The 22868-nt window shown below is 37.7% G+C and overlaps 1 protein-coding gene across 3 annotated transcripts in view; it reads left to right on the forward strand.

The window, feature by feature from the left end:
- The window catches only part of ANKRD28 (ankyrin repeat domain 28), a 114156-nt gene extending 92420 nt beyond the window's left edge, over positions 1-21736 (forward strand). For 2 of the 3 annotated variants that reach the window (XM_080926926.1, XM_080926925.1), the window contains exons 15-28: positions 772-883; positions 2168-2194; positions 2870-2944; positions 5847-6048; positions 7122-7209; positions 7551-7668; positions 7755-7974; positions 9881-9968; positions 10057-10140; positions 10721-10866; positions 11595-11677; positions 12018-12100; positions 13627-13718; positions 18828-21085. In XM_080926926.1, the coding sequence (XP_080783052.1) occupies positions 772-883; positions 2168-2194; positions 2870-2944; positions 5847-6048; positions 7122-7209; positions 7551-7668; positions 7755-7974; positions 9881-9968; positions 10057-10140; positions 10721-10866; positions 11595-11677; positions 12018-12100; positions 13627-13718; positions 18828-19111 (1702 nt within the window). In that variant the 3' untranslated portion in view covers positions 19112-21085. Of the gene's footprint in view, positions 1-771; positions 884-2167; positions 2195-2869; positions 2945-5846; positions 6049-7121; positions 7210-7550; positions 7669-7754; positions 7975-9880; positions 9969-10056; positions 10141-10720; positions 10867-11594; positions 11678-12017; positions 12101-13626; positions 13719-18827; positions 21086-21381 lie in introns of those variants that run through there. The other variant, XR_013975287.1, reaches the window with a different exon arrangement.
- Positions 21737-22868: the final 1132 nt, after the last annotated feature.

The raw sequence follows: 22868 nt of genomic DNA on the forward strand, positions 1-22868 counted from the left end.
TTAGTAGTGTCATAGTTAACAAAGAATTATACATTAATTTAGCCTGTATTTTGAAACAAAATTAAGATTTAGAGATTGAGACCAAGTTAAGAAATGGCAATAATTACCATAAACAGACTTATCTGATGTGCAAATGTATCTGACATATATAATATCCCTATTGTTTAAGTCTACTAGTGGTCATTTAGACTTCTTCCTAAATAGTTGTATAGATGGACCCTTTCATTGTTAAAAGCCTGACAAATTAACAATTCAAAACAACAACAACAAAGGTACTATAGCTTGAATGTAATATTTACATTATATAATCATGAGTATGAAATACTAATAACAAGATAATAATCACCAGTATTTAATCATTGGCTTAAAATATAGGTGGAAATGCTAGGTGTGGTGAGAGGCAAAGGCAGGAGGACCTCTTAAGTTCAGACTGGCCTAGTCTGCATAGAGAGTTCCAGGACAGCTAGAACTGTATAGAGAGACCTTGTCCAAAATAAACAAATACATGCATGTATACATACATACTTGCATACATACATACCTTGTCCCAAATGAATGTAGGTGGATAAGTAAATAAAAATATGTTTGATGCTAGAGATATAAAATCCAATGTAAAGTTCCACAGCTTCCATTCCAAATGCTTATTCTTACTGTAGAGAAGTCTATTGAGTTTTATAGTCTTTGGGTCTGGTTTATTTTGGCATGTAATTTTTTTAATAAAGTATTTAAATGTAGATTTTAGAATCTTCATTTTGTTGTTCTTGCATTTAGGTGCCTGGAATATTTACTAAGAAATGATGCAAATCCCGGGATCCGGGACAAGCAAGGCTACAATGCAGTTCATTACTCAGCTGCGTATGGTCACCGTCTGTGTCTTCAACTGGTAAGATCCTGAATTCTCATAACAGGACTAGTTTTTAGTTTAGTGATATAACTAAAAGGAGACTGCATGATCCAGAAAACATTAAGTTTTCAGACCCTATTTACCTCTTAAATTCATGGTTGCTTCAGTAAAAGAAAAAAATTAAGTCACTGAGCCCTATGTGTTGGTACATACCTATAATCTTGATCCTTGAGAAGCTAAAGCAGGAGCATTGTAAATGCATGCTAGCCTCTGCTACAGTAAGATGTTGTCTAATGATGTAGTATTTAATCCTTTGAGGGGAGGCCACGCACAGCAGTATACCCTTGCAGTCCTAATTGCAAGGCTGAGGAAGGACACTGGCTTGAGTTCAGGACAACATAGTGAAATACTACTTCAGCCAAACAAACCAAGGAACAATAAGAACAAAATCAGATAAATTTCTGAAGAAGGCTCCTAAAATGTTGTTGTGTTTCTTGAGACGGTCACACATAACCAGGCTGGCCCCCAACAAGCTATATAACTGAGGATGACCTTGAACTTTTGTTCCTCCACTTCCTGAATTCAAACATGCACCATCACAGATAGTTTATGTGATGCTGGGGATTCGATTCATGCAAGCACATATTCAATAGTCATGTACTGCCAGCCTTCAAACCTCCTAATAGTCAACATCTAGGTCTATTGTGTTTATTTCTATCCTTCTAAGTACATATTTTCCATATTTCTTTTAAAGATGTAATTTTATCTTACTTTAAAAATAAAAATAAAAGCCTCTAAAAGAGTTAGATTTCTCCCATATGTTCAGAGAACTCTGTAAGGTTCTTTCATTTCCCAGTTCTTCCTTATAAAGGATAGTCTACTTCTATGATAGAAGCTTGAGTTTCAAGTGTTGCCAGACCCTACTGTGCCAAACTGGAAGGGAAGGAATGAGTTAAAATAAACTCTGTGTGACTTCCAGGTTAAGCTTCCTTTATAGACATATAATAGGCATTGCTTCATTTCAATAGAAAATAAGTTTCAAGGAAGGTATAAAAGACAGCCAACATATTTAATACAGCATTTAATGTGCTACTATAAAAATAACCCATATTTCATTGATTACTATGGTTCTTTAGAATAAAATCTTAGGCTATGTGTATTGATGTGTTGTCTACTGTAGTTTCTAATTATCTGTGTAAAAGACATCTTTTTCTGGAGGCAAAGAAAGCATGAGTTTAAAACTAACAAAGATGGCAAATATATTAATATATATACATACATAAAAATAACTTTGTAAAATGTCATTTCTTACTTTTATTTCAGATTGCAAGTGAAACTCCTTTAGATGTTGTAAGTATCAATCGATTCTTCAACTTTCAAAATAGGCTACTGCCAGTCAAGATAGTGCATTTCTTGGTTCTCAGTAGAACTGAAGTTAGGCACTGAGACCAAGACAGTGACAAGAATGTATTGAGTAAGGAAAGGCATTTACCTGATGGAAGAGTATTTCCCCCAAAACCTGCTTAATAAAGCTCTTCTGTCTTAGGGGGGTTTACTGCTGTGCACAGACACCATGACCAAGACAACATTTAATTGGGGCTGGCTTATGAGTTCAGAGGTTCAGTCCATTATTATCAAGGCAGGAACATGGCAGCATCCAGGCAGGCATAGTACGGGCAGAGTTGAGAGTTCTATATCTTTACCTGAAGGCTGCTAACAGAAGACTGACTTCCAGGCAGCTAGGGTGAGGGTCATAAAGCCCACACCCACAGTGACACACCTATTTCAACAAGGCCACACCTCCTAGTAGTGTCATTCCCTGGGCCAAGCATATACAAACCACCACATTTTACTATACTTTCATATTTCTCCTGTTCTGTAGGTATACTTATTGTTGTACTCTACAGTGGATTGGAGTGAGGGATGGGAAAAGTAACTACTATGAAATATTTTAAAGTATCGTTTCTAACATTTTAAAATTTCTCCCTTTCTAACTTTTAATGTCTCTTCTTTTTTTTTTTTCAGTTAATGGAAACCTCGGGAACAGACATGTTGAGTGATTCAGATAATAGAGCAACAATAAGCCCTTTACATCTAGCTGTAAGTACTGCCTTTGTAGCCAACTTGATAGGTAGTTTACCATAGACCTCCAGTATCTACGTGTGTTGACTCAAACTAATGCTCTAGGCATTTGGTTAGTATAGTGATTATCATGGAATTAGAACTTTAAGAACTGTGTAGTGCATTCTTGTTTATCTGCTTCACACTTTCCTTTAAACAGTGGTTCTTGGTTCCCTCAAGCCCTGCTTTGAAGAGGGAAAATATAATTTTGACATGAATTTAAAATGTGCTGCCCTCATAGGAGGACTCTAATTTGTTAAGCAGATAATAAATACCACCAGTTTCCGTAACTGTCACAGTGCCCTAAAGCTTTCTGCTTCCCTGTCTCCTCTCTGACTTGACTGAAAGTACTAAGTCAGAAAATGTAAGTCAGAGTGGAGAAAGTAGCTCCTTTACTGTTGGTGAGAAGAAGGGAACTTTTTGAATGGATAACTCAGTGTCTCCTGCATTTTCAGTCAGTCGTTTGTTTCTTGGGCATTTGCTAGGTGCTAGATTTACTCTCTGGTAGAGAATCAACACGTCTCATCAGTGGCGTCTGTTCTCCAATTTGACAAGTTCTCTTCATTGCTCACAAGCTAGCCTGAAACTGACAGTCTCTTATCTTAGCCTCCCATAATCTGTGATTACAGCCCTGTGTTCCTCATTAAATGTACTTCCTTAAGCATTTCTTGGAGTACTGTTCAATTGTGTTAGAACTCTAGTACTTTTGTGTCTTAAAAATTGAAACTAAATTTATTAACACAATAGTTGTGTATTTCCCCTCCTCCTGGGTGCTACCATAATTTTGGCTAAATACACAGTTTCTTCATTTTTGAACTTACATGTGTGCATTGCATTTTGTATTCAATCAGCTTATCAGTGGTCACTTAGATTGCTCCATCTCTTGGCTATGTCAGTATACCTGTGTTAGATAGGCTTTCTAAACTGAAATGGGCACAGTTTTGCCATTTAGTAATTAAGTTCAATGAAATGTGATTATATTGCAAGTTTTGTATTTTATATCTGTCTTACTTAGGGTTTCCATTGCTGTGAAGAAACACCATAACCAAGGCAACTCTTATAAAGGAAAATATTTCATTGGGGTGGCTTACAATTTCAGAGGGTCAGTCCATTATTATCATGGTGGGAACATGGCAGTGTCCAGACAGACATGGTGCTGGAGAAGGAGCTGAGAGTTCTACATCTTGATGTGTAGGCAGCAGAGGGGGACTGTGCTACACTGATTGAAACTTGAGCATAGGAGACCTCAAAGCTCACCTCCATAGTGACACTTTCTCCAACAAGGCCATACTTCCTAATAATGCCACTCTTCATAGGCCAACCATCCAAATACAAGGGTCTGTGGGGGCCATACCTATTCAAACCACCACATATCTTATTCTCAGAGACTTTCAGAAATTAGTTGAAATAGTTTATTATTTTCAACTCACCTTTTCAATATGATACAGTGGAACACTGGAATAAGGTTTTAGGAAAGTGTTATTCCTAAATTTGTTGGTACTCGACATACAGGCTTTTCCTTTGGTCCTGTAGAGGAGCTGATGAAGAGCCCTATAACAAAGCATTATTTATCATTTTTCTCTCCGTTTTGGTTAAGTCTGTCTTCTGTGTCTAATAATTCCTCAGAGCTCATTCTTAGAGGAGCATCAGTTCTTTCACCTTATATTGATTGCCAGGTAAAGTTGGATATGAATCTAGAATGAATTCTGTTGTCTACATTCACTTGAATCTTTGAGATAGCTAACCTTTTGGTTCATTAACCTCCCTGCATAGACAGCAGTAGAACCAAGCTTTCTTTATGGGTATACTCTCTGACATTTTCTTATCTTCTTTTAAAGTGGATATCCTGAACCTTCTGTACCCCATTATCAGTCCATCTTATAAATGATTCGATTCTGTCCTACCTTTGCATGCATTCTGGAAATTAAACTTAGGTCACTTGGCTTGTGCATCGAGTGCCGTTAACACACAGAACCATTTTGCCAGCCTACTTTTTGGATATTTTGCACAAGAAGTACTGCTTTATTTTTCTTTGAAACTTATTCCTTTATTCCCTATATAGTATCCTGTCCACTATAAATAATATATGTGCCATTAACATCTTGATTTTTACAATAAATTGTCTGCAAAGCTTCTTTAAGCTGTGTAATAAAAGGAGCTCATTTTTTTTTTGACAAGATGTTTAAGTCTCACTGTTTTTCACAGTTATCACAGTGCCTGACAAATTTTCTACCAGGTCTCAATTTTAAAACTTTTGTGGGGAAGATATGCTTATGTTTGAGCTCTAGCACATTATGGAATAAAGGTAGTAGCTTTAGGAGGAATAGGAAAAATCAAGACTTGAGACCTAGCTCATCTCAAATTACCCTTCTGTCCTTGTAGTTTAAGTCTAGTACGTTCTATCTAGGACTCAATGTCCCAGTGACTACACTGATCAAGAGCATGAGCTTTCTCGTCCTGGCCTTCCAGCCAGAGCTTCAATGACTTCATGTCACAGCCACGTTTTGATGTCTGCCATGATTCAAGCATTGTTACCACCTGTCATTTGAAGTTTCATTATGTATAGATTATATAGTCCTTAATATGGGAGAGTACTAATGACTACTGTAAAATAAAAATATATAGTTTAAATTCTCTAGCTTTTTAGTCTAGAAGTTTATATTATGTCAGGCATAACAATGTAAAGATAAATTTGCTACTTTACATTTTCCAGTGCAGTGGGGTATTGGGCATGTAACTCTGGTAAAACTTGCTTACTTCCTTACTTACCTAGCACACACAAGTTCTTGGTTCCCATCCCCCGAACTGAGAGAAGGGAGGCAAGGGAAGGGAGAGGGATCTACTTAGAGAATTGGTCTAACTTACATATTTTTATTTCTAGGCTTATCATGGTCACCATCAAGCCCTGGAAGTGCTGGTACAGTCTCTGTTAGATCTTGATGTAAGAAATAGTAGTGGTAGAACACCCTTAGATCTTGCAGCATTTAAGGGCCATGTTGAATGTGTGGATGTACTCATTAACCAGGGAGCTTCAATCCTCGTGAAAGATTACATTTTGAAGAGAACACCTATCCATGCAGCAGGTATGCCAAATATTATACTTGATTTGCTATTTATAATCTTAATGTACTTTTTGTACTGCTACTGGCGATTGTGTTTACTTATGTTAAGTAGTCAAATGATTATACTCTGAAGGAAAAACAACAGCAAGGCACTTTAAAAAAACATAAAATGGAAGTTATCTTAGATTAACATATACTCTAATGGCAATAATTAATGTTTTAAAAATAAATATTTTTATTTTTAAGACTTATTTGAATTTCATATGTGTGAATGGTTTGTCTATATGAATATATGTGTGTGTCACTTATGTGCCTTGTGTTTACGGAAGCCATAAGGCATCTGGCCCCCCAGAACTGGAGTTACGGGTGAGCCATCATGTCAGTGTTAGAGCCCAAACCCAGGTCCTCTGCAATAGTACCAAACACTCTTGGCCACTAAGCCATCTCTTCAGCCCTAATAGAGATTTTTGCGTATTTTACTAGTCTAGTATACTGCATTAAATGCTTAGAAAAAAATTTACAGAATGTGGGGTGTCCCACAGCACCTGCACTCAGTGTACCCTCGGAGTCCTTATACCTCCTGCATTTGCATTTTTATCACAGGAGCATTGCTGCTGCTTTACAGGACCACATCCACATCTGAGATTATAGCAAGAGGGCCTTTCATTATCAGAATTAAAATGATTTGCCCAAAGCTCTCTAGACTTCTCAATCTCTAGTGGCTGGCTGCAAAAACCTTGTACTCACCTTGCAGCTAATCACTGTTGGAAGAAAATATGATTAATATGACTGACTTGGTCTGACATAGTTGATTTGATTCCACCCCCTACTTGGAGACAGGTCACTCTTCTAAGTAAAATGAGGATTCTGTTGGCATGGAAGGTGATGAAGGGATAGGTGTGGAGTGTGTGTTTTGCTTGCTCTGAACAGATACAATTCTCTTAATAGCAAATACAGTATAAAATCTACTTTGTGAATAGGTGCTGTCCTGGTGCTTAATAAATTCAGTGAAATTGTCCCAAAATTGTATTCTGAAAGATGTGCTAACACTATTTTTGTTATATTGTATATATTAATTTTTTTTAACTTTACAGCAACAAATGGTCATTCAGAATGCTTACGGTTATTAATAGGAAATGCAGAACCACAGAATGCAGTAGATATTCAAGATGGAAATGGACAGTAAGTTTCAATGATTTTTAAATGATTTTTTGAGACAGGGTTTGAGTATATAATCCAGGCCTTTGTTCCATAATCTCTCTACTTTACCCTCTTTAGTGTGAGATTACAAGCATGCGTCACTATACTTTAATTTTAAATTGATGTTAAAATGTTAAATAGTCTAATACTTTGGACCCTATTTTAGTAAATATATCAAAGTTTGTAACTGAAAATGTCAAACATAGATTTTCATTTAAATACATATAAAATTATGTCACAAAAGTAGATATAAGAGAAATAAGCCATCGTATCATTGCTGTTTTATAAGTGGTAACACTAACCCTAATTCTGTAATTGCTCAGGACACCTCTTATGCTGTCAGTTCTCAATGGGCACACAGACTGTGTATACTCACTACTGAACAAAGGAGCAAATGTAGATGCCAAAGATAAGTGGGGAAGGACTGCGTTGCACAGAGGGGTGAGCCAAAATTAAACATAAATACATTATGTGCATGTGCCTTCACCACACACGGAGTATTTAATACACCCAAATTATATTTGCAGGCAGTGACAGGCCATGAGGAGTGTGTAGATGCATTACTTCAACATGGTGCTAAGTGCTTACTCCGGGACAGCCGGGGTCGGACTCCCATACACTTGTCGGCAGCCTGTGGACACATTGGAGTTCTTGGAGCCCTTTTGCAGTCAGCAACATCTGTGGATGCAAATCCAGCCATAGTAGACAATCATGGGTATACTGCACTTCACTGGGCTTGCTACAATGGTTAAGTATCAGATAAACACTTGCATTGAGTGTCTGCCTACTAGGTACTAAGCTTTAAAAAGAAACGGTTCTTTATCTTGCTAAAGAGAAGTCACTTATTTTCAAAAGTGCTTGGAATAAGCCTTTATAGTTTTTTCTTTCAACTCACTTGGATGAATGTCTAATAATTATAGTACAGTAGCCAGATTGTCTCTGCGTCAAAAAAATTGCCATACATTGCCACTGAAGTTCAGTTTGTTTTTATAATATGAATTAACAGGTTATAAGTGTAATATACTGAGAAAGTATCCACAGATATAAATTTTATATAAAAATCAGTGAGATAAAACTTTTGAGGCTTTTTGTTGTTTTGGTTTTGGTTTGGTTTTTTAAGGCAGGGTTTCTCTCTGTAGACCAGGCTGGCCTCAAACTGCAGCTGCCTCATGAGTGCTGAAGTTAAAGGCATGTGCCAGCACTACCTGGCTAAAGCAAAGTTTTCTGTTGGCTGATTTTTTTTTTTAATGTATCAACAATGAGAATAAACCATTTTAAAAGGTTGCAAAGAAGTATATTTCCTAAGGTAGGATTTACTTATCTTTTAGAGAGTTATTTTGTCTTACATTTCTTACCAGTCTGTATGAGGAATGCTTTTCTTACTCTATCACTGATGAACTTAGTAGGCTTTCTAAGTACATTCTGTATAAGAAACAGAATTTTGCACAAACTTCATGCCTGGTTGCCATTTAAAAAACAGATGTGTCTGATTTTCAGACAAGCACAATTTTGGCAATTCTGAACTGAGCTGGAAGAAATGGATATTAATGTAGTAAGAGACCAGACAGACTAAGATGAATGCTTTATTTATAGCCAAATGATTGCGTTACAGTAGTTTGACATATGAAAATGGAATATAATGAATGGTTTTACTCTGATTAGTAACTTTTGTACAGTAAAATAGAAACACTTCAATAAAATCAAAGAAGCTTCTTTCTCAGAGTAAAATGATGATCAGGTTTTAGAAAAGAATTAGCTATATACTTACTAAGCTTAAAGTTTAAAATTTCAGTTTATATAGTCATATGCTTGTATCATTTTGAATATTTTGATTATCTCATTTATTCTTTTTAAAAGTTAACCAACTTTTTGACTTAAGCACCCTCAAAAATAGCTCTGTGAAGTGTTAAGAGAAATAGTGAGATTGTCGGCGTGGCCCACCCAGTGCTAATTCCTGGAGATGGCAGGCAGTAAAGTCGTTCTGACCCGACTCAGAGGATGGTGGCTCTTTAACCCTTGGTCTCAGGATTTGAGAGTTGCAGCTATTGATAATGTCTGCATTGTTAACAGGAACTGAGAAGTTTATAAAATCTTCACAAGAATAACTTTTTGAGGGACCCACAGACTACTTCATCAAGTAAAGGTGCTTACCACCAAGCCTGCCAGCCTAAATTTGCTTCCTGAGAATCCATATGATAGGACAGAACTAATTCCCAGGCTAAGAAAATCTGAAGTTTTGGTTGGGCTTTATTATTTTGTTGGAGTTTTTGTTTTCTGTTTCTAAGGTTGCTTTTTAGAAGGCTATCTGTACCTCTCAGAAGTCAGTGTGTTTGTCTTTTTTTTCACAGTACCTAGTGTTTTAGGAAATTGTCCTATGTGTACTGTTTTAGAAAGGTACATGCCATTTACTAATTGAAAAGAAAAGTTGCAAAACAAAATATATCATTTGAACTGTTTTTAAAAAAAAAAGTGTGCAGGCAGGTGTATATGCCTAGAAATTTTCTAGAACGTTTGAGATCATTAGTTACATGGTCTAAGGAGTGGAGATAGGCCCAAGTGGCAACTTAAACTTTTTCCTTCTAGATACTTCTGTGTTTGAGATTGTTGCAAGTATGTCTTGTATTTTAATATCTAGTTCTTATGTACCTATTAGGTCATGAGACATGTGTGGAACTACTTTTAGAACAGGATGTTTTCCAGAAAATAGATGGAAATGCTTTTAGTCCACTGCATTGTGCTGTGTAAGTAAAGCCATAGTGAATCAAATTGATTTGGATCTTTTAAGAAACACTGTTACTGTGAGACTGATCACCTTTTTATTTTGTCCAGGATCAATGACAATGAAGGTGCTGCTGAGATGCTCATTGATACCTTAGGAGCCAGCATTGTGAATGCCACAGATTCAAAGGGAAGGTAGGATTCCAATTAGTATCATCCAATATTACTTTCAATAAGAGAAAGTATGGTAACTATTGGCCTTCTGTTTAAGAGCGTATAGAGAACTCAACAACTGATTGAAAACAGGATTTTGCAGATGTAAATTATCTAGTCTTAAATTTTTCACATTATTAGGGAATTTTAATTTGTGTCACTTTATTTTTAAATAAAAGGTTACTCTCCTGTTTGAAGAAATATAATTTTAAACCCAGAGAAAATTGCTTTAAAAGTTAGCTGTTTTCTAAGTTGGATTACAGACTGAAAAAACAGTGCAACAGTTGTAATAAGTAGTAGTTGGGGTAAACATTTATTTCTTCTAAGTTTTCTTTAATGACATAGTGTTAACAGTCTTATGTAGTTCATTTTAGGGAAGTTGTAGTTTAAGATTTTTTAGATTATGTAAAGTGTACATACCTAAAATAGAAATTAGCTCCATTGAGCTTATTTGTTTCTTAGCAATGCTTTTATAACATAATAAGCTCTTGAAAAGTGTTTGTTCTACATTAGGGAATATTGTTTTCAGTGTGCTTGTGCCTTGTATTTTACTGTGTCCCAGGACTCCTCTCCATGCTGCTGCCTTCACAGACCATGTGGAGTGTTTACAGCTGCTGCTCAGCCAGAATGCTCAGGTCAATTCTGCAGACTCCACTGGAAAAACACCTCTCATGATGGCTGCAGAAAATGGACAAACCAACACAGTTGGTAAAGAAACAGTTTAGAGATGGCTGAGGCAGTAGAACCGCCTCTAGTTTGAGGGTCAGCCTTGACTATACTGCTTAGAACCAAGCTTAGTTTGCTCCTATAAACTCAGCTGCCCAGAGTCTGTCAGAAGATTTAGGTGTAGAAGGCTGCTGTGGGCTAGTTAAAGCACAACCCATGAATTAAAACCGGGCCAAAGGAGAGCTGCATAAGAATTCCTTGAATTCTGTTCCTGTGTGTAACTTAGATTTTTAGTGCTTCTCTCACATTCTGGAGCATTGCCCTTACTGGCTGAAAAGCTTTTCTTATCATGGTAGTTTAACCTCATGATTTAATTAATAACATTGGTTGTGGGATCAGATTGCATGAGTGTGAGTCCTAGATCTAATTAAGTGACCTCTAACCTCAGGTCTTTTACTTGCAAAATAAGAAAAATGACAGTATCTACTTTAAAAGATTGAATATATTCCTATAAATCTAGAGCACATAAAACAATGTTTGAAATTTATTAACACTCCAAAATGTTAATTGTTATTGCTACAATCTGATTTGCATAAGAATATATTAGTTCCCTATAATTATATGGTAATATGCATCATAATGTTTAACTTGCAATTAAGTATTTACAAGAGGGATATTTTGTGCTCTGTCTTCATTTCTCTACAGTGAGTTACTGGTAATTTAAGAAACATGTTCATAAGCATAAGAATTGATGCCCCTTTTTTCCCCAGAGATGCTGGTGAGCAGTGCTAGTGCAGATCTGACATTGCAAGATAAGAGTAAAAACACAGCCCTTCATTTGGCTTGTGGCAAGGTATGTGCATAGTTTAAGGATGGGGTCTCATGGTTACTGTTGATTGGCCTTTTTCCCGGGTCACTAAAATGAATGGATGTAGGAAACAAACCTACTGATTACTTAGGTAGGGGTAGGGTTATAGAGGAGCGTTGGCTTACTAGGTTTTGAAATACAAGCTTACACTTCATATTGACCTGTCTTCTTATTCCCATTTCTGATACCTGTGAGTAGATACTTAAGACATTAACTTAGAAAATTGCATATATGTGTAATATTGTACATATATTTGAGATGGTTGGATTTATATGTTTATTCTTAATAGTGTGATGTTTTTAAGAGCTATTTTCCACAATTTTAGGGTCATGAAACTAGTGCCTTGTTAATTCTGGAAAAGATAACGGATAGAAACCTCATCAATGCAACCAACGCGGCCTTGCAAACGTGAGTACTTTGAGTGTCTAACTAAATTTAGTGATCTCTACAATTTTTTTAAAAAATAAATTCACTTTTAAAATTGTGACAAATAGATAATTTACAAACCATTTAAAGAATAGTTTTTACAATTGTCAGAACTCATTTCTGAAATCATATAACTAAAAGCTCTAATATTTAAAATCTTTTAATGTTGCAACATTGTTGCGATTTGAAATTACAGCATTGGTAATAATGATTTTTTTTTCCTCCATCTGCTCATTCCTATAATTTTCTAAAGGAGGGTTCTGTTCTGTGTGTTATCAAATCAGTTGAAAAGTGCTATTTTATACTAGCTGTATGGAGATAAAAAGTTTCCCTGTCTATGTGTGTGTTTTAAGTTTAAAACGGTTTCAGAAAAAAATCAGCCTCTGAGTATCAGCAGTATGACTTGAGTTTGGCTAAGACCTTAAACCCATGTCTGCCATCATCCTCTTACAATTTCCAGTGGTTTTAAAAAAGAAAAAATAAAAAAGATTGGATTAGTTCACATTCTGGGTTCAGTCAAATCCCTTAAAGGTCCAAATGTTAGTCACTGGGCAAGTAAACATCTTCTAAAGACCATTTGAATTTGTGTTACTGCAGTATAAAAGTTTATAGCCTTGGTTGTATATTTGTTAACTTCATTTCTTAAAACAGTAAGTTAAGACTGTAGCTCACCCAGTCCCAGTCTATAAAATATTCCTGCACCTAAGATTCAGGGAACATTGTGAAAGAGAGGACTGAAAGATGGTAAGAGCCAAAGAGTTGGGGAAATTTTGTTAGAGTGTGCCATGTTATGAGGTCAGAAACTACACCTATAAAGTCTTGCCAAAATGACTGCCTCAACATGACCTCAACAAGGACAATAATAGCGATGCCAAAGTGGACCAGGAAAAGCCAGGAGACCTCAAGCCCTTCAAAGAACTACCACTGATAGCTAAGGAATGCTGAGAATATGAAATGATCTTCTCTAGGGAAGAGTACCTCAATCCAGTACCAGTGGTCAGGCCTGAAGAATCTGTACAGTATATAAAAGTAGTATTCTACCAGCCCAGCAGGTTATATATATGAGTATATTTGTATACTCACATATACATGGAATAGTAATAAATGAAAACAAGAGACCATGAATTTGGAAGAAAGCAAAGAGGAGTATATAGGAGGCATATAATGAAGGAACGGGAAAGGGAAATGATGTATGTAAATATAAACTCAAAAATACAAGAAATTTATGTATATAGTTTTTTAAAGAATATTTTAAAGAATGTTCATTTGGCTAACTCTTTGAATATGAAGTCTTAGAAGGTACAGTAGGTTTGATGAGGTCAAGAAACTACTACTGATGACCAAGGCTGAGCTTTCTCTGAGGTGCTATCTTTCTGTCTTCACTGATTGAGAACTGGGGGAGCTCAGGTTTGTATCTCTAAGTCTTCACAATTTGGCCAAGGGTTCGTTGGCAGCCAAGTATGCGTCTGTACGTTCACTGCACATATATGTACAATTTTTCCCCACAGACCTCTGCATGTTGCTGCCCGAAATGGGCTAACAATGGTTGTTCAGGAGCTCCTGGGGAAAGGAGCAAGTGTACTTGCTGTCGATGAGAATGGTAAGTAGGCTCCATGGCCCTTCCTTTAGCCAACTTCTTGATTAGAGGTTTTTTTGTTTTGGTTTGGTTTTTGTTTTGTTTTGTTTTTGATGATGCATCTTTGAAGGAAAATGTTTAGTGGGTTTTTTTAATTGGGCAAAATAGAGCATTGGGATTAATAATTGAGTTCTATGTAGTAGAGAAATAAGAGCAAGAGAAACAAGAAAAATATGTCTGATAGGTAAGCCTCTGAATTCACATATCTTTTGTTAGACTGAGCTTGATATTTCCTGTTTGCTCACCACTACTGTTAATTTTGGAACTCAGGGTTCTCTTTTAACAAATATTTACCTACTAAGATGATTCGTAGACAGAGCCCTACTAATGTGTCCTATTCATAGACAAAGGCAGTTCTTCTACTCTTAGATTTGATTCTGTCACCTTTTTCCTGTTACAGACTGTCACTTTAGCAAACACTCCCTATTAATATGTCACTTTGTGGTGTTGGAACCAAGGACTGGAAGTACACTACTACTGCACTGCGCCCCAAGCCTCTTACCCTCAACACAAAGATGTTAGTTCTGCCACCTTAAAAATTACTAATCTCACAACTTGTGCCAGCTCCCTGTCTTCCACTGCAGCAGAACTACTCGAGCTGGCTTTCTATATGCAGGGCTCTGTCCCCACCAACTGCAGAACTCTTCCCATCAGGGTTCCTGTGGTCCTCAGTGCTCAGTCAGACCCTGGCAGGCCAGTGTGAGTGTGTGAGTACTCCTTTCTTGGTAAACTTTCTTTACTTGGCTTTTAGGGACTCTACACCAATGCTGGCAAGTTCTAAAGGCTGGAGTCCTTGCTGCTTTTCTTGCCTGTCTACGTTTGCCCTCTAGATGATCCTCTCTATCCCTTGATTCTGAAAATGACTTGCTGGGACTTGCTAACCTTTAATTTAGGAATAGCTTTCCCCAGTGTCTGCATTCATATATATATATATATCTGTCTACCTGCTTAATAATACCATGATATCTACTAGAACTGTCGGCCTTTTTCCTTGCCTTCTGCAAACTTACCCTTCCAACAGCCGTCCTGGTTTCAGTTGTCGACAGTTCCCTTCTTCCTTGCTTGAGGACTCGTCTTTGGCTCCTCCTCATGCCCACTGTACAGGCTGTGCTGTGGTTCTTCCTCATGTCCTCCTTTTTCTCTACTCACTACCCTCAAGGCAGTTCTTTAAACACTAAGAAATGTTTCTCCATCAGTTGATTTATAGTTTTCACAGTGAGCTACAAAATATCCCACTCCTTTCTGAGCTTGTTTTCTCTCCCTGTCTTTTCTGCTTCACTTTTCCCTTCCAGCTCTCCCACCATGGAATAAGTGCATATATTATAATCTTCGTTTTAGCTCTGTCTTCTGCCTGGAACACTCTGATCTGCAGGTATTCTGTGACTAAAGCCTTCACCTGTTTCAAATCATAGCTCAAATTTTATCCTCTCAGTGAAAGCTTAATTCCACCAACCCATCTATGTTACAGCATTCTTAGTCCAGTCAACCTGACCATCTTTCTTATCTTCAGTAAAACTGTGTAACTTAGAGAATATAATGTGCTTTTTTTTCATGTTGAAGTCTCTCCTCCATAAGAATGGATATGCACTCCATAAGAGCAGAGGATCATCTTTGTTGTCTATGTTCACTGAAAGTTTGTAAGTGTTAGAAGAGTTCAGGGCCCAGTTACTTGTATAACTATGCCAAAACTGTGTTAAGTTCTGAGGTGTCTATGTGGAATGACAGTCTATTCCCTATACAAGCATATTAAAGAGTCTTTACCTTCCTTACAAGATCAAGTGAGACAATTCAAGACAGCAGATGGAGAGAGAATCTTTTTTTCATATATTTTGACCATTTCTCCCTACCCACCCAATTTTATGTTCTCCCTCTCCCTCCCTCCCTCCCTCCCTCTCTCTCTCTCTCTCTCTCTCTCTCTCTCTCACTCACACACACACACACACACACACACACACACACACACACACACACACACAAACAGAAAACACCAACATACAAAATAACTAAAAAGAAAAAATGTCTAAAACAGAATGGGCATAAAGTCCTATAAAATATAAAAAAAAATATTTAAAAATAATAGTCGTTGACTAACTACTCAGGGCGTGGGGCCTGTCCTGCAATGACACTCTAATGGAGAAAATTGATTTTTTTTTCCTTTGCCAGTGGTTATAAATTATAGACAGCTTCTTTGTTAGAGATGGGAGGTTTGGAGTCATCCATCTCTTCTGGCTCTTACAAACTTTCCCCTCCTCTTCCACAGAGAGCCTTATTGTCCAGTTGCAGGTTTCTGTGTTGGTTTGGAGAGAACCCTGCTGTCTTTTTCCTGGTGAGGAAGCTGCTAAGGGGCAGAAGTTGAGGACAGGCGTGAGAGCAAGTTGTCTTGGGATTAGGAAGACAGCAGTTCTTCAGAAGGGGAGCAACAAGACCAGATGAGGAAGTGACAGTAGAGGGGCAGGTCGCTTCAGCACTTGGACTGAAAAATGTGGAGATGTTTTCTAGAGGGTTCTTTGGATTTGGTGAAGGAGAGATAAGTGTTTGAAGGTGAAATCATACCCACTGAAGCTTGTGGATGACACTTGACAGTGTCATTGAACCAAAAATACAAGGGAAAGAATAAAGTTCATTTGGGGACATATGCAAAGCTGAATGAAACTAAGCAATGAGATGTAAGGATCTGAAGCCCAGAGCAAAATCTAGATATTTCTAAAAATGCAACAACTACTTGCATAGATTTACATGCGGAAATAAAATCATTAATATTTGGCGACATTTTGCACATTATGATAGTTACTGTTATGTCTGTCTTTGTTGACTTTTTCTAAGAGTTTATATTGTCTTTTTAAGAAATTAAAAAAAGATCAGGTGTGATGGTGCATACCTTTCATCCCAGAACTCAGAAGGAAGAGGCAGGAGAATCTCTGAATTCAAGGACAGCCTGGTGTACATAGCAAATTCCAGGACAGCCAAGGCTACACAGTGAGGCCCTGTCTTAAACACATGCACACGTGTGAGACACACACACACAGAGAGAGAGAGAGAGAGAGAGAGAGAGAGAGAGAGAGAGAGCACGAGCACGAGGTGGGGGGGGGATGCCAAACCTGTTGATAAGTCTCTAGTGGTAACCTAGTTAGCCTCCCTTTGAATTATTACATAGTAATGTGGTTTTAGTTCACAAGTTAAATAAATACCAATTTTATTTTATAATTGTGTGTAATGATAATTGTAAGTTAGTCTAATAGTAACAGTTTGATGAGTAATTATGTTCTGAAGACTAAATAAAGACAACATAAGCCACATGGTGGTGGCTCACTCCTTTAATCCAGCACTTGAGAGGCAGAGGCAGGCAGCCTGGAACTACAGAGCTAGTTCCAGGGCAACCCGGAATATACAGAGAAACCCTGTCTTGGAAAACAAACAAAAAGGACAAGATGAAGGGGCCAGTACATTCTTTATTCACTCCCCAGAATGGGGTTAGTGGTATTGGGGTGTGGTTTCTCACTCTATAACCAAACCACCTCATGTAGAAGAGAGGCTTCTGTTTACATTTATGTTCTTTCTACAAATACTGCTAAAAGGTATATTCCCACTCATGAAGGCATTCGGTCCTGTCTAATGACTTGCCTTCTGCTTGCTAGTGTCAGAGTAGCAATAGCTGGAGCCTCACATTTTCAGCAGAACCTTTGAAAGATACGTGAGAATAAAGCCCTCACTTGGGCATTTTGAGGAGGGGATGTAATTAAGTTGTGTTCATCCCTCAGTCACTGCTGCCCATTCCTCCAGGTACTTATTAGTTGTGCCTTTGACCTTTAACAAGTCACAAAGGTTAATAATGCCTTCATCATCATAATGAAAATATGGAAGAGGTAGAAATACAAAATGCCTAGTAATTAAATGTATATAATGTGATATGATCATACATTGAAATACTATACATCAGTGAAAATTATCTGACTATAGTTACCTGTGACAATATTAAGTCTCAAGTAATAATAAGAATTCAAATTTTAAAATACGTATATGATATGCTTCCGTTAATTTATTGGAAAAACTGGACAACAAGGAAATTGTTATCACAGAAAGAAAAGATCAGGATAGTGCTTACTTACTGCTGTGAGGAGGAAAAGACATGTAGTATTTGTGGTGCACTGTGATTCTCTTCATGTGTCCTCATTCTGGCTGGTGTCTTTCTCAGTATTTGGCTTATGATAAACCATCCTATTTTAAAAACAAGCTGTGTCTTTTAAAGCACATGTGTATGTGCTGCTAAAGCGTGAGCACAGTGATACAAAGAACAGTGTGACAGTGGGCACGACTAGGCTAACAGTCCACGGCATCTGTGACACTAGTTCCTGTCGGCTTCACATGGCTTAAAACAAGGAAAACCCAGCACTTACGGGATAATTGGAACGTGCCACCACACTGCTGTGCTTACTGTGCTCTCCCATTGAGGAAATTTTTCTGCTAAAATAAAAGGAAATACTTGTCTAGGATTCTGGGCTTTTAATGTTTCATTTGGTTTATCATTTTCTTACATGGATGTATCCACCCAGTGGGTCTAGGAACTTGTTTTTTCAGCAGTGGAATTTTAAGTGGATATCACCATGCCTGGCTTATTGACATGGGATACAGGATTGAACTTAGGTTCTCATGCTTACAAGGTACTTTACCCACTGAACCATCCCCCCACCTCCGCGCCCCTCCTCAGCCACCGTCTTCATCTGAGGGTGACTGACAAGCACACTAAAATTTGACTTAGTATGTAGTTAGTGACCATCTCCTTGATGTTTAATTTGTATACTTCCATATTTAGATGTTCACATGTAAAGGTTGACTTATACAGGTATGAATTACAGTCAGCCTTTATGAGTGTCCATTATGAGGCTTTAGTTCCCTCTTCTGTTATTTAGTCTGAGAGCTCTTCTTCAACCCCACAGTTTTAGGATTGTGTTTCTTTCTGCTTACTAGATAGTTGTGAATTTATCTACTCAAAGATTTGGCTGTAAGCCATAAAATCTGTGTGTGAAGATTGCAGATCATAGGATGTTGACTTTTAAATTTTAAATTGAATTCTAGGCTATACCCCAGCTTTGGCCTGTGCTCCCAATAAGGATGTGGCTGACTGCCTGGCTCTCATTTTGGCCACCATGATGCCTGTCTCGTCGAGTAGCCCATTGACATCCCTGACATTCAATGCCATTAACCGTTATACCAACACCTCAAAAACAGTTAGCTTTGAAGCCTTGCCTGTCATGAGGAATGAACCCAGCTCCTATTGCAGCTTCAACAGCATTGGGGAGCAGGAGCACTTGTACACCGACGTGGACGAGCTCAACGACTCTGACTCTGAGACCTACTGAAAGGCCGCTGCAGCTCCAGGGAAGACCTCACACTGAAACTCCAAACCAGGCTTTTTCAGGAAAAAGGCACTTTTCTTACCATACACAAATTCAACCTGAAGAAAGATCACGCAGTGAGCGAATAGAAGAAACGTGATGACAGTAGGAAGAAGAGTCTTAAAGGCAAGTTTTGCAAAAGGAACTTCTAGAATCTTAATAATGACTTGACCAGTGGAAAACAGTGATGTCAATTGCTTTGTGGGATCATTTAATTGGCTTTGCAGTGCCAGAAATTGGGACACTGCTCCCTGACTTGCTTACGTGGGCAACACTGCTATAAAGAAAGAGATAGAAACACTAGATAAAATTTTACCCATAAAATTACAGCTAAATTTAAATGCAATAACAGTTTGGTACAATAGGCATTGTGTACACACCAAATTGCCAAGGACCAAATAACGTAAGTTTTTTTATTAGAACTTCATTTTGTGGAAACAGAAATAGATGAAATGAGAAATCGTCTAAAGCAAACTTCAGTGCTTCTGAAAGTGAAGCCAGATTTAGTTTGATGTTGATTTTATAAAGAAGACATCTCAAAGTCTCCAAGTATGTGTATTAAACCATGAGAGGAAGCAGATGTACTTTTACATTTTTTATATAAAAGTTTTTAAATTCCAGCTTTTATAGACTTGAAAGCCAGCGGACGGGGTGCAGCGTGGGAGAGTACTAATGACAGTCGCAGAGGAGAGCAGGGCTGCTGCCCATTGAGGGTTTGGTTCTAAACTGAACGATTTTTGTTTACGGAATTCCATGGAGGAAAATTTTTAATGAAATTAAAGACAGACTATTTTATCTCCTGTAACCCAGTGGTCCTGGGGAGAAGACTGGGCACTCGCTATGCACAGCACACCTCCATCACGTCGGTCACTCTGGGGCCTCCAACCTTTGGCCTGGAGGAATTCTGTTGTCATTTATTTTATATTTTAATCTTTGAACTTTGCAAAGCAAGAATCAAAATTTTCAAAAATGTTAAAAACTCTTGTTATGAAACATTGTCAAAAGCTGGTTTTGAATTCTATACAAACTGGAATTTTAAATGTTTATGTAAAAGAAAATATTGTAAAAATATGTCTGCTTCCTCTCATGCTTTAACACAGTACTGGAAGGTTCTTGAACGCATCCTTTCTTCTGTTGTTTGTTGTTTTAAGACAGGGTTCTCTCTATGTAGCTCTGGCTGTCCTGGAACTTGATTTCTTAGGCCAGGCTGGCCTTGATTTCACAGAGATTCACCTGCCTCTGCTTCCCAAGTGCTAGGATTAAAGGCGTGCACCACCAATGCCTGGCTTCAGATGTTTTCTTTATAAAAACCAACATCAAACCATTTGGTTTCATTTCAGAAGCATTGAAGTTTGCTTTAGATGATGATTCAGAACATAAACAGAATCAGGAAGGCATTTCTATATTGGGCAAGATTTAAAATACTACAGGCTCTAGGTCCTACTCAGATCTAGAGTAGCAGTTTGCAGCTCTTGCTGTCAGAGAGATTGCCTGCCAGACTGTAGACTGCCTTTCAGGTAATAGAGAAGAGGCTGACGTTAGGCTAATTTTAAATGACACATTTCTGTGGTTCTTTTACTGTAACTGTCACTTTTCCAGTAACAATGATTTCACATTGGGGAGGGGTCTTAATAGAGCTGGGTAAGGTTCCATGCATTGCAACAAAATGATACCCAATTTCATCTTACCCTTTTTGTATTGTGAAACTGGAACTTTATGACATTGTAAATTATCAGCTGGTTTTTCTGAATATAAAGTGTGAAAACACAGAACAGTATTTTGATCTATTTGATAATTTTGTGGGTTTTTGAAGAATTAATGAGCATGTACATAGAAATAGTGACTGCTTGAATACTGTATTTACTTGCACTCTTTCAGTACATCAAGATTCCTGTATATTTTAGAGTATAATAAAACACAGATGTGAGTTGTATTTAATGAATAATGTATTTGTATCTGTGCATATTACTTAAAAATCTATAAAGTTTCTAGGGCATTGACTACTAGATTTTAAGCATTTTTCTAAAATATTTACAAAATTATAAATATAATCTCCATCTTTTCTTTATAATATAAAGAAGTGGTAATGAACCCTTTCTAATTAATAGTGGGACAAGGGTAAATATGCATTTTAAAAGACCGTAGACTACATTTTCTATTGTACCTTTAAAAAAAAAAAAAACTCAAGAGGATTCTAAAAGTATACCATATGTGTGCTTTCTCTTTCCTTTTAGGAATTCTCTTCTGAATTCCCTGAGGGAATTTTCTAGAATCTCAGAATTGAAAGAGACCTGAGGTTCATCCAGTCTAACCTCTTAACAAATGCAGGAGTCCCTCTCCAAGGTTGTCTTTCCACCTTGAACACTTCCAGTGACTCTACCTCACGAGCAGTCCATTCATTGTTGAGCAGCTCTGTTAGGAAGGTCTCCTTAATGGAGTTGAAGCCTCCCTCCCGGTAACTTCTGTCCTTGGGCCCAGCTCTGTCCTCCAAGAGAATGTTGGAAGGATGGATCTTCCACCCTCTGCCATGTCTTCTCTCTCGCAGGCTGTTGACTCCTTTGCTGAAGCGATTTCCAGATGGACTCATTAGACACATTGTCTCCACATCTATTGAAATCAAAGGTGTAGCTATAAAGTAACAAACTCATCTCTTAGTTTATCCTCATGTGTATGTAGAGACCAAGATCCTGCATCACTTTAAATAAATGATGCCCAAACTGAAAATATTCGGGAGGTGTTTTGTGCTGTTACCAGCCAACTAGAAAAGCTGTTCCTTTGCTTTGTGGTAGTCTGTCTCTGGCTTGAGCAACCCACTTCCTTCCGTGTGCCCCGGAAGAGGGAAATTGTGAAGTACTATCCCAGAAAGTGTTGACCTACACCAGTATTCGGAGTAGATACAGGAGCAGAGCACAGCGCCATATGTTACTTTATAGTTACATACACCTAGTGTGCACAAAGCATCCGACCTGGTTCTCTCCTGCTTTTATCCTCGTCCACAAGGGGAAAGCCTGTCCGCCTTTAACTTCTACGTGAAAGGTGACATCTGAGCTATGTATTACAGTAATACCAGCTTTTGCTCAGAAACAACTTCGGGGGAGATAACGATGACAGGTGACCTCGACCAGTGCCATTTAGTTCAGAGATCTCTAAATGTAGCTGTAAATTTGGGGTTAATTTGGCTTCATATATTGGATCTTTTAAATGAAATAAAAAAATTTTAATGCAAAAAAATCAAGTGTCTTTCTTTTTTACATATAAAGAACTTTTCCTTTTGAAATGTGTTAAGTTACGGCAGGTTTTCAGGCAAGTTTTTTGCAGGTTGTGAGTCTCATACAGCCCAGGATGAATGAATTCCTGATTGTTGTTCCTCCACGTCCAGGTGCTACGATTAACAGGTATGTGTCTCCATGCCCAGTTGTGGTGGGGTGTTTTTTTTTTGTTTGTTTGTTTTTTTTTGGGGGGGGGTCCTTAAGAACTCAATCGCTTCTTAATTACTAAAGTGATTTTAGACTTTTGAACTTACCAAAATGGATCTTTCAAATGTATTAACAAGTATGTATTCTGTACCTGATGTGTACTTGGGAGTATCAGTGGGCAGAATGGTGGTGGCATCCTTTTAACAGCTGACAGTTTCAGTTTCATCATGAGATGCTGTAGACAGAAAGTGATAAAATGTGACAGGTGAACTGCTGAGGAAGGCAAAAAGAGGACACCTAAGAGA

Source organism: Micromys minutus (genome assembly GCF_963924665.1).
Source record: "Micromys minutus genome assembly, chromosome: 12".
Classification (NCBI taxonomy): domain Eukaryota; kingdom Metazoa; phylum Chordata; class Mammalia; order Rodentia; family Muridae; genus Micromys; species Micromys minutus.